The sequence below is a fragment of the Mirounga leonina genome, unplaced genomic scaffold (genome assembly GCF_011800145.1).
Source record: "Mirounga leonina isolate KUSES-001 unplaced genomic scaffold, KU_Mleo_1.0 Mir_154, whole genome shotgun sequence".
NCBI classification, from domain to species: Eukaryota; Metazoa; Chordata; class Mammalia; order Carnivora; family Phocidae; genus Mirounga; species Mirounga leonina.
In genome coordinates, this window is record NW_023270389.1 from 5,411,659 (window position 1) to 5,422,433 (window position 10,775).

The 10,775-nt window shown below is 56.6% G+C and overlaps 3 protein-coding genes across 7 annotated transcripts in view; 2 read left to right on the forward strand and 1 right to left on the reverse strand.

Annotated features, from left to right (window-relative positions):
* The first annotated feature begins 51 nt into the window (after nt 1-51).
* FCER1G (Fc fragment of IgE receptor Ig) lies at nt 52-3,717 on the forward strand. Its single transcript, XM_035010006.1, has 5 exons — nt 52-659; nt 2,554-2,645; nt 2,794-2,829; nt 3,177-3,197; nt 3,357-3,717. Exons 1-5 carry the CDS (start codon nt 320-322, stop codon nt 3,417-3,419), a joined length of 552 nt encoding a protein of 183 aa, XP_034865897.1. The 5' UTR covers nt 52-319; the 3' UTR covers nt 3,420-3,717.
* Nucleotides 3,718-5,604: 1,887 nt separating this feature from the next.
* APOA2 (apolipoprotein A2) lies at nt 5,605-8,676 on the reverse strand. Of its 4 annotated transcripts, none has more exons than XM_035009499.1 (4): nt 8,400-8,676; nt 6,835-6,910; nt 6,407-6,539; nt 5,605-5,868 (listed from the first exon to the last, which is right to left on the reverse strand). In XM_035009499.1, the coding sequence occupies exons 1-4, from the start codon at nt 8,442-8,444 to the stop codon at nt 5,751-5,753; spliced, it is 372 nt and encodes a 123-aa protein (XP_034865390.1). In that variant the 5' UTR covers nt 8,445-8,676; the 3' UTR covers nt 5,605-5,750. The 4 variants fall into 4 exon arrangements, with proteins under 4 accessions (XP_034865390.1, XP_034865391.1, XP_034865393.1 ...); XM_035009500.1 differs by lacking the exon at nt 8,400-8,676 and adding an exon at nt 7,016-7,084; XM_035009502.1 differs by lacking the exon at nt 8,400-8,676 and adding an exon at nt 7,025-7,071.
* A 278-nt stretch (nt 8,677-8,954) lies between these two features.
* The window catches only part of TOMM40L (translocase of outer mitochondrial membrane 40 like), a 4,999-nt gene continuing 3,178 nt past the window's right edge, over nt 8,955-10,775 (forward strand). The window contains exons 1-5 of one of the 2 annotated variants that reach the window (XM_035010008.1): nt 8,955-9,060; nt 9,377-9,526; nt 9,820-9,887; nt 10,183-10,275; nt 10,556-10,657. In XM_035010008.1, coding sequence (XP_034865899.1) covers nt 9,412-9,526; nt 9,820-9,887; nt 10,183-10,275; nt 10,556-10,657 — 378 coding nt within the window. In that variant the 5' untranslated portion in view covers nt 8,955-9,060; nt 9,377-9,411. Of the gene's footprint in view, nt 9,061-9,276; nt 9,527-9,819; nt 9,888-10,182; nt 10,276-10,555; nt 10,658-10,775 lie in introns of both variants that reach the window. The other variant, XM_035010007.1, reaches the window with a different exon arrangement.

A 10,775-nucleotide genomic window follows, 5' to 3' on the forward strand; every position in this document is an offset into this window, starting at 1 on the left:
CGGTATCTTACCATCTTTGACTTCGTTGGAAAAGTTAAGAATGTGAATTAACCCTCCAGTTCTCTGTGAAACTCAGTTATCGCCGGTTTTTCCTGTTCATCTCCACCCCCTTCTCTGACTCTTGGCCCGTCCACTTCTCCATTCCCCATTTCCTCTTTTCCCCTTGGTTCCCCCTGCCCAAACTTGGCTGCCTACACAAATTGGTAAACCTCTCCAATCAAGACGGGGGTAAAATTCCACGTGGAAGGGGAAGGGCTGCGGTGGGGTCTCAGGGACCCTGAAGGGACAGTTTATTCCAGATGTATCTGAACACGGGGTGATGGCCGATTTAGCCTTTGTCCAGCACAGGCGTCGCCCATCCGCGCCCCCATCCCTCAGTGCCTGGGGCTTGGTCACCGAAGGACTGAGGCATGAGAACCCAGATCTGACTCCCTTGGTTGGCCTTCCGGGAGCCGCCCGGGCTCTGGTGCAGGAAGGGGAAGGGGCCAAAGCTGGGGGAAGGCGGGGCAGGAAGGGGGGAACTCTGTGGTCAGGGAGCCGCCGAGCACAGCTGCGCAGTGGCGGCAGAGCGTCCGATCCCCGGCTCATGGCCCTTCAGCCCCTGCCCAAGATGATTTCAGCAGTGGTCTTGCTCTTACTCCTTTTGGTTGAACAAGCAGGTGAGAGGGTCTGGTGAGGGCTCCGGAGCTGGGCCCCAGGGTGGGAATCGAGGGCATTCGTCTGAGGGCCGTGGCAGGGGCAGATCGGGAAAGGACAGGTGAGCGCAGGGTTCGGGTGGGCACTGAGACCTTGAGGCTGGTCCCTTCGGGTCCCCATCAGGGCACAAGAGTCCTAGTTCCCTCCTTTCATGTCTCCTTACTTTTTCAGGATTGATCACGGGGAAGGCTTCAGTTTGGCAGGGGAAGGAATGGTTGTATGACATGAAAAGCTGGGGAGAAGCTCCTTTTCCCGTGATCAGTGTTTCCTGTGTGGTGCCTCTGGGCTAGTCCACTGGGAGCTGATCTCTAGCTGGATAATAATGTTCATAAAGCCCCTCTAGGAAGGCGGGAGCCTGTCCTTCGGCTTGGGAGTGAGGCAAGGATGGTCAAAGTAGACCTGTTTTCTGCCTCTCTGGGTCATCACCTGCCTGGGCCACTCTGCCAACAGCTGCTAGCGGGGGGTGGGGGGGTGGGTTGGGTAGCACGCAATGCCCGGTTCTAGAGGACTGAGCGCCAGCCAAGAAATGGAGGCAGACACGGGACAGTCTCAGCAGCCCAAGGCTCCAGTCACTCAATTTCTGAACTGTCACGTCTTGCTGGCTCTGGGCTGGCTGTGTGTGTGTGTTTTGACGAGGGTTACAGCTGGGGGCCGGGGAGGAGGGGGGTCGTGAAACTTCAGGGAAGTGGGAAATTGAAAGAGACCGGCCGGGGAGTCCAGCAGCCCAGCTGTGAGGTGGAGGGAAGGATCCCGTTGGTGCCGGCTGTCACCAGATGAGGACAGAGCGGGGGCACCGAGGCAGGTTAGGACACGAGCTCTGAAAGCAGAAAGCCTGGATTGTCAGCGCCGGCTGTCACGTAGCCCTCTGGCCCTAAAGGAGTTACTTAGCTTTTCCGAGCCTGCGTTTCATCCTTGGTAAAATGGCGATAATGATGTCGTGCCCCCCCCCTCCAACCCCCCAGCCGGTAGTTTTTCGATTTATGAAATACTGCGCAAAAGAGCGTCATGGCACGTGCCCGTGAGCCCTTCAGATAGCGACCGAGGGCCGATAGAGGCTGGTGCTCAGACCTTATTTGATTTTTTAAATTGCACAAAACTTCCTCTCTCTGTGGCCTAGAGTGAGTGAGTAACAGGGCAGAGTGCCCAGAGACGGAATCCAGCTTGTGGTCATCCCCCCGGAGCCTGGGCAGAGACGCTCGCCCGGCCGTGCGCAGAGCCGTCACGATCTGTAAGGCCTAGGAAAGCAGATACCTGTTCTCCCCTTTTCAAGCCCCCTACAGCGGGCCGGAGAGTGATGAGACTGAGGCTCAGAGATGACCAATAACCGAGTAATTGCCTTCCCTCCCTCCCTCCCTCTGTTCACATCCTTCCTGTCCAGCCCTCCGCCACAGGTCACAGGACTTAGCAGAGACACTCCTGTGGTTTCTTCAGTGAAATTTGTCACTGCATGGCCCTCACCCTACCCCTCTGGGCTGAGGTTTTGGTCTTCGCCCAGTGAACACAAATAAGTCCCTTGAGGGCTGTGAAGAGCTCAGTGGTGCCTAAGGGACTGACAGGGCGAAAACCAGAGGGCTGGGGGCCGCGGGGGGCCCTGAGGGGGCTCCCTCCTGGGCTCTCAGCGCCTGTAAGCTCCATCAGAGCAGGCAGCAGAGCGCCCCCCACTTCCTGGCCCAGCCCTGCCCCAGGGTGAGGCAGAAGGGGGAAAGCTGGGAAAAATCGGCTCCCTCCAGGGAGGAAGAGCAAGTGTCTCTCCTGGGAGGCTCCCCACCAGGCCCTGTCCCACCTGCCGGTCCTGTCCTCTGAGCGCTGGACCTTGCCTGATGCTCCTGACCCCGCGGGCACCCTCTGTTCCCTCAGCCGCACTGGGAGAGCCTCAGCTCTGCTATATTCTGGACGCCATCCTGTTTCTGTATGGTATCGTCCTCACTCTGCTCTACTGCAGACTTAAGGTGAGGCTGGGGGAGGGGCTGGCGGGAGGCCTGGGAGGGCCGGGCTCAGCTTTGAGGAGAGGGAGTAATAGGGGTCTCCCGCAAAGTTGGGGGGGATGGGGCTGGGCCGCTCACTTCGCCTTTACTGATTACCTTTCCCCCGCTCCAGATCCAGGTGCGGAAGGCAGCTACAACCAGCTTCGAGGTATGGCCCCTTCTGCGCCCGGGTGTCAGGGCTGCGGACGCCAAGCTTCCCAGGTCCCCTCCCACTTCCCCCTACCCACCACGCCACCGAGCCAAGTCACAAGTAAAATACTCAGCAGGCGACAAGGGCGGGTGGACAGTGACACTGAGTGCGTGAGAGACGTACGCGGTGTGTGGGCATCTGCAGCCACGCGGGCCAACGGGCATCCACGCCCCGGAGCCCCCAGTGCCCTCTAGCCCAAGCGGCAGCTGGCCCTGGCCACATAGCTCACCGGGTGGGGACGAAGAGGCCGAGGGACCCTGCAGGAGGCGTGGGTGTCTAATGCCTTGTCCCTTTTGCCTCCGCAGAAATCAGATGGCATTTACACGGTGAGTGAACCTGCCTTCCTCCCCACCCCCCAGTCCTGGGAAGGCAGCAGAAGAGGGTGGGGTTTTGTGTGATCTTTGGAAGACATGGGGTCTGTGGGGGTGGGTGGGAGCCCTGCGATGGGCTCAAGCTCCTGACCATCCTCTGACCTCCACCTCCAGGGCCTGAGCACCCGGAACCAGGAGACTTATGAGACCCTGAAGCATGAGAAACCACCCCAGTAACTTTAGAACAGATGCCCTTGGCCACCTCCTTCCCCTCCTGGTTCTCCTCCTAGCCCTCAGGTCGGCGTCTCCTTTGCCTCCCTTTAAAGCCAGCTGGCCACCTCTTTAATGATGCTATGTCCCCCATTACTGCACACCAGTGGTTCTTCCTCCCCACCGAAGACCTCTGCTCAGATGCTAATCATTAATGTTTATATTCTAATCTCTCCGCCTTTCCCCACCCTTCTCCTTCCCGTCTCCCACTCCCACTCAACAATGGAAAGAGAGTACCACCAATAAAGCCGCTGCAACCTGGACTCTCTTCACTTACCATATATTTATTCAGCCTCTACTAGGCGCTAGGCTGGGGACCGAAGATGCTGTTTTGAGTAACCAGCCCCCGACCTCACAGAGCTCACAGTCTGGTAGACGTCGGGGCAAGGTTGCTTGCTCGAGGGGTGAAAGCTGACCGTGGCTGAGGCAGGGATGAGACCCTCGGCCCCAGGTCCGCTGGCATGGAGCTGGAACAGGGAGGGAGGTGTCAGGAGTCTGGGCACGTTCAGAAACATCGGAACCTAAGAAATGACGTCTGCACCCAGCTTGGCTTTCCATGTCCGGCAACTGAACCAGGGTTGGGTTGTGGAGTAGCCTGGCTGTGCAGCCCCAAACAGTCACCAACCCGGATCAGAGTGAGCTTCAGGGAGCAGCGTGGGGACAGCTCCCAACACGCACGCATCTGGGCATTAGCACAGCTGAGAAGCCAAACATGCAGAGCGGATGGCCCGATGAAGCCTCGTGTGACGCCCCTGATGGAAGGGTTTATGGGAACAGTGAGTTTTCAGTGGGTTCTGGGGCAAGAGGGACCTTAGAGGGCCAGGTAAGGGTTGGAGGTGGGTAAGGCAAAGGGGAGCAATGGGGTCTAGATGGGAGGTCAGCTCCTCCGAGTGCCGGGGTGGGTGACTAAGGAATCACTGTGGTCAGGTCCATGCTGGTCCCGTTGCCGCTCCGCCAGGAGGCAGCATTTCCTGCATCCCATCAGATGCCGCAGGTCCTACCTCCGACCCAGCAGCCCCGGCAGAATGGGTCTCGGGTCCCCGGGCCGACCCCTGGCACCACCCGTCCTGGGTAAGACTCAGCACTGCACAGCGACTTACACCGTCCACTATGGTTCCCGGCTCTCTTGCACCCTTGGATCTGCTCACTGACCCCGGGAGGAAGATCCAGCTCTTTGAAGTTAATTAACCTGTCCAAGGGCATCTTGCAAGTGACAGGCTGAGCTCTCTTTGTCCCCACACATCTTGCCACGTGAGAGAAAAACAGAAACTAGGGAAGAAACTTGCCATGAGTGGTGAGGGCCTTGAAGGCCAGACTGAGGACTGATGGATACATGGAAGGAATTGGAGTCATGTCTGGTGTCTGGGAAGCAGCGATTTCAGATGAGCTATGAGAAATGAGCCAGGGAGGTAACTGCTTTAAGTGTGAAGTGGGAACAAACTTTTATTGGAAGATGCCTCCTCTTCCTTGAGCTCCACTTTGGTATTGTGAGTCTCCCACATTGGCCCAGCCTGATTTCCACTCCATTTTGATTTAATCCAGGAGACCTGTCTGGCCCCTAGCTGGCCTCATGTCTATGAGTTCCAGATCTGACCACCCGGCCAGTTCTGTGACTAGCACCCAGATAATAGGGGGAGAGCTTTGGAATGGGTGTTCCCCAGACAGGGGGTCTAGGTGAGAGATTTTAAATGGAAGGAGGGTTTGAGCACTTTTGGGGAAGAAGAGTGAATCTATCTTTTCTGTAGGATGGGGGGAAGCATGGTGTTCCCCTGGCTCAGAAGGGAAGCCAGGGTCCCGGCTGACACCTCTGGGTTCATTTATGGGAAGCCTTCTCCTCTTCATAGAAGGATCAAGAGGAAGTTCTGGGGGAGGGGATGCCCTCCTTTCCTGTGACCTCCGGTAGTCTAGGGCCTCAGTTTGTGACGCTCCCCTGCTGTTCACCATCCCTTGTGCAGTGCAGAGCCTAAGCCTCTGCTGCAGAGCAGATCCCAGGCTGGGGGAAGATGCGTCAGGCATGGAGAAGAATCACAGACACCACTTCCCCATTGTTTCCACCATCTGTCTCTTCATCCCTCCCTCCACTCCTCACGCCAAACCCCTCTCCTAGCAGGAGCAGGCCTCTCGGTCCTCCCCTCACCAATACCCCTACTTCTCCCAGTCCCCCAAAGCACCAGGCTCACACCTGACTCCTTCAGTATTTATTGTAGAAAACAAGGAGCATGTTGGGAGAGGGCTCCAGACCTGGCCAGTGGGGGTTCTAGGGGCCAGCAGGGGAGGGAAGACAATGGTCTGGACGCCTCATTGGGTGGCAGGCTGTGTTCTGAGGTCCATGAAATTGCTCAAGAAGTTGATCAGGTCGGTTCCGGCCTTCTTGACCAGGGGTGTTAGCTGCTCCTGCGTCTTCTCAAAGTAAGCCCTGTGTATTCAAAGGATTAGAGGCCAGTGTGAGAGACCGTAGGCGCTGGCAGGGGCCTCGTGGCTCGTGGGAGGTGAGACCCAGCTCCCCAAACTCTAGGGCCTGGTCCATCCTGGCATGGCAATGCTCCCAGGAGAGGAGGCAAGCCCTCCACTGAGTAGAGGAACAGATTCTGGAGAGAGAAATTCAAAGCCTAGTTCCTGCTGGCCCTATCTGTCCAAGAGGTCCCTGGGATCTACAAGGTGGCAAAGGAATTATTCTCTCCAACTTAAACCTCACCCTCTCTAACTCTCACCCTTGAGCTCCATCTTCTGTGCAACCTCCCATCTTCTCTTCTTTCTCTCTATAGCTCCCTGGTTCCTGAACCCCTTTCTTTATTTCTTCTCTTCTCTTTTCTTTTTTTTTAAAAGATTTTATTTTTAAGCAATCTCTATACCCAATGTGGGGCCTGAACTCACAACGTGGAGATCAAGAGTTGCATGTTCCATTAACTGAGCCAGCCGGGAGCACCCCCTAAGCCCCTTTCACTGAGACTTACTTGGCCTGGGCCTGAAGCTCTGGGCCCTTGGCCTTCTCCACCAGGTCCTTGCCGTAGTCGGTCATGGTCTGGAAGTACTGAGCGACCAGGCTCTGCAGATTCGGCTCCTCTGCCTGTCTCCGAACAAAAGCCCCTGCGCGCGCGTGCGCACACATACACACACACACATACACACACACACCTCGTCAGCTGGGTCCCCAACAATGAGTCCTGGCCTCCTGCCATACCTCTGTCAGTAGCCAGCCCCCTCTCTCAGCCCCCTCCCCAAACAGCTACCCAGCTCCAGGTCTCTGGATGAGCCTTCTGAGCTTTAGAGAGGGAGTGATCTTCCTTTGGAGCGCTCTGGCATAGGAGCCCAGACAGACGGGTAGCTAGGACCCCTAAGGGCACCTTCTCCTTCCTGGGACCCCCCTCCATATCACACTCACCTTCAAGGCTACAGACGGCGAGGAGAAGCACAGCCAAGGCAAGCACCTTCATGGTGGTAACAGTGGGGATGGTGGCCTGGAAACAGTTGGGGGTGCGGGAGGAATGAGCTTCAGCCCCCCCCCCCCCCCCCAGAGACCCCTACCTAGGTGCCCACTCCACCCTGGTTCCCTAGCTTCCCACCATTAAAACCTGGTCCGCTCTGGATCCTGGCCACACCGCTCGCTCCCTTACCCTACCTGGTTGACTTCTCTGCCCTTGCTGTCTGTGTCTGGCCTGGCTGGGGAGACGGGAGCTATATATATTTCTGCTTCCCCACCCCCCTGTCAGGTGATAAGGACTGTGGAAGAGCGCCATTGGGGCAGGGGCCACGTTGGAGTAAACAAGTGGGAGAAATGGGGGAGGAGAGGACACGCGTGTGGGGGATCATGGTGATAAGGTGGGAGGCAGGGGGTGCAGGTCTTAGTGGAGGCCAAGGGGGTATACTTCAGGCTTATTCAACTCTCATTCTTTTGGGGTCTGGGGCGAGCAGTCTTTGGATTTGAATGCTGCAGGAAGCAGGATTCCTAGTTTTCTTCCAGAAAGCCCTGACATATAAGCCCTCAGCCCTTGGTAACTTTGTCCCACTGTGGCTAGATTTTGTCTCCCCAGCCCTATCCCCTTCACTGCAGCTTGGTAGAGAGGTACTGGGGAACAGAAGAAAGGGGAAAGGACTTGAAATCAGGGGCAGGGGAATGAGGATTAGGAGGATAAGGGTTAGGGCCAGAGGGCAGGTGTGATTGAATCTGTCCTGTTTTCAGTTAATGTGTAATGAGATGAGGGAGAAAACATGAGAGCCAAGAATGACCCTCCTGAGTGCTGATAAATGAGTACACCCTACCCTCAATAAAACAAATTCAGAAAGTAGCCCCTGCCTTCCCCTTTCCAAATGGTGGGCTCTGGCAAGAAAGGAGGTGAATGAGAGTCTTCTACCAAGGATAAAGGTTGAAGTTCCCTGGTCACTGGATTACCTTATCATTCTAAGGTGATGGTCACCCAGTATGAGTCAGCAGGGGCCAGAGCATCCCTCTGACCAAGGCCCCAGCCCCTGTGCCAGCCCTAATTGTGAGGGAGGACAAAGGTACATTCCCCAAGCCCAAGGCATTTGGGTGAAATCAGCTAAATAGATATCAGAAGCATTTGTATCTTTTACCCTTTTGCCCTCAAAAGTGTACATAGAACATTCTTGAGAGATGGAGATGGAGGTGTGAGGGAAGTGACCAGGGCCTTAAAAAATCTTACTCCATCTACAATTATTCCTCTGTAGAGTGCTTAGTACTTGAAGCGTGCTCCATTGACTGTCCCTGGCTCTGGAGTGGAGTGCATTGGGGGGCCAGAGCCCGTATTCCTTGATTTTATTTGCCAACTCTACCTGGGCAATGAGGGAAGGGTTAGCCGACAGGGGGCAGTTGCTTCAGGGAATCATCCTGCTAGAACTAAGGCTGCGACCCCTGCTCCTCTATCCCAAACTCTCACCCAGTCCCATTCCACCAAGAGAACCACAAGGTGAACTTTGAGAGGTGCAGACCTCCATGTCTCCATAGGGAGAGCGGTACTTGCGAGTGGTACTCATCTGGAGGTGTGTACTGTGCTCTGCGGCGTACTATGGGGGGCTGTGAGGAGTCCCTAAGGGGCTCGAAGTAGGGGGCACCTGGGAGCCATATGAACCAGGGTTCGAATGCAGTATTCACGATCATTCCCTCTGCCACCCTTCACAAAACGGAAGCCTCCAGGCTGCGCGGCGAAAGGAGTTGGCCCAAGCTCCGAGATGCTCCCTCTGGTGTCTAGTACATTCACGGCGTTTTCCCGACCTTGTTGAGGCCGCGCGATCTAAGCCCATCTACTTGAGTAAGTCTGAGGAGCTGCCAATCAAGTCCCGCCCGCCTCTGCAGTGCCTGGGTTGGAGCTCTCTTGGACCTGACTCTGCCTCTCCTTCGCTTCCTCCTCTCCCATTGGCCCCTGGGAGACGGAGGCAGCTTTTTTTTTTTTTTTTTAATCGATTGGGCGGGGCCCAATCAAGGGAGGGTCGGGTCTTTGATGTCTTTTTTTGCCCGATTCCAAGATGGCGCTCATGACCACGCTGATAATGCAGCGTGAAGCCGCAGTACTGCCATCACTCAAGATGGCTGCCCCCATCAAGATGACCGGGGTGTGCCGGGGGAAAAGGGGCAGCATGATAATCTGAGACGGTAAGGGCTATTGCTTCATTGCAAGCCTCGCCTTGGGGCCTAGGACTGAAGAGCAGAAAGACTGGGATGCTGGGTGAGGTCTGTGATGAGAGCTAGGATTAGAGAATGGGGGAGGGGACGGGGTGACAGGTGGGGTGAAGAATCAAAGATGGGACGGGAGTGTGCCTGGGGTTCAGTCTCCCCACCGGTACCCTCTCCCCACTCTTCCTGTTCCAGGTCTAGCATCGGACCATGTGGAAGTTTCTGGGACGGGGGAGTCGGATGATGGGGGGTGGGACCCGTGGTGGGGAGAGGGAGCAATAGCGTCCTTTCTCAGGCTAACCCGGCCCCTCCCCTGTTCTCTGGACTGAAATGGGGAACACACTGGGCCTGGCACCGATGGGGGCTTTGCCCCGCCGGAGTCCCCGTCGAGAGGAACCTCTGCCCAACCCTGGGAGCTTCGATGAGCTGCACCGGCTATGCAAAGGTGAGAAGTTGGCATTTGGGTGTCTCACGTTGAAGGGGCAGAGGAGGGGAGGGTCTTGAATGCTGGGTGTCCTGTGATGGGAGCAGGAAAGGGGAGATCCCAGCTGGGGCAGCCAGCCTCAGGGAGGATCAGGTGCCCGAATGGAGTGGAACATTTCGCGGTAGGACTTGAAAGGAGGTCAGTGCCTCCAGAGTGCTTTCAGTGGGATTGCAAGGGGAGACTACTTCTTGGGGTAGGGGGTTCCTTGTCTGTGCTTATATTCCTCCCCTTCCCCTCCCCTCCACCCCCTTCAGATGTGTTCCCAGCACAGATGGAGGGAGTGAAGCTCGTTGTCAACAAGGTTCTGAGCAGCCATTTCCAGGTGCTCCCACTTCTCTGGCCCTCCTTACGGTTCCTGCCTTCCTATCCCTGGATCCTCTCCTCCTTGCCTTTGTACTCAAGCCTTAACCAGGCTATGTGGGACAAATGAGGGAGGATGTGGGGCTCTCTTTACTTCCCTTGCCTGGGGGACTTGTTGCTTTTAGTTTTGGTGACCCTCTGTGTATGCTGGGATATTTGGGATTCTTATTAGGCCTTCTAGATGGGGAGAAGAGGAGGGGTGGAACGGGGATTGAAATGGGCAGGAATGCTTTCCTCCATGACTTCTCTTTCCCCAGGTGGCTCACACGGTGCATATGAGTGCCCTGGGCTTGCCAGGCTATCACCTCCATGCAGCCTATGCAGGGGACTGGCAACTTAGCCCCACCGAGGTGAGGACTCCTCACACCTGGGTCATCTCCCTCAAAGTCCAGCCGGGACTCGGGTCGAGAGGAGGAGGAAATGAGTGCGTTATGGGGAAGAATGTACAGGGCACCTGCTTCTCTGTTTCCTCTGAATGGGAGGGAGTGGGGGAACTGTTTGTGAGGAGCCGGAGTTTGTCTCTGCGGCTCCACTAGGGGGCGCTGGGTACTGTTAAGAAATCCTGGCTGGTTGGATGGAAGCTGAGCGGTGCCCCCCCAGCTCAGTCTTACTGCGTGCGCTCTTCAACAGGTGTTCCCCACTGTGGTAGGGGATATGGACAGCAGTGGCAGCCTCAACGCCCAGGTCCTGCTCCTCTTGGCAGAGCGGCTCCGAGCCAAGGCTGTCTTCCAGGTGACCCATGGTTCCTGCCTCCATCCTGAAGCATTTCCTCTTTCCCCATGAGTGTCCTGCTCAGTCAGGGGGGGCTCCAGGGAGAGGAGCAGGGCAGGAGTGATCGTCCGGGCGGGGG

Bases quoted from the DNA above. Each gene is read 5' to 3' on its own strand.
- FCER1G (XM_035010006.1), top strand. From the start codon at position 320: ATGGCCGATTTAGCCTTTGTCCAGCACAGGCGTCGCCCATCCGCGCCC. The intron at 660-2,553 runs GTGAGAGGGTCT...CTGTTCCCTCAG, and splicing joins CCTTTTGGTTGAACAAGCAG to CCGCACTGGGAGAGCCTCAG. The intron at 2,830-3,176 runs GTATGGCCCCTT...TTGCCTCCGCAG, and splicing joins CAGCTACAACCAGCTTCGAG to AAATCAGATGGCATTTACAC.
- APOA2 (XM_035009499.1), bottom strand. From the start codon at position 8,444: ATGAGTACCACTCGCAAGTACCGCTCTCCCTATGGAGACATGGAG. The intron at 6,540-6,834 runs GTGAGTGTGATA...ACGCGCGCGCAG, and splicing joins CGCCGTCTGTAGCCTTGAAG to GGGCTTTTGTTCGGAGACAG. The intron at 5,869-6,406 runs GTAAGTCTCAGT...TTGAATACACAG, and splicing joins GAGCTTCAGGCCCAGGCCAA to GGCTTACTTTGAGAAGACGC.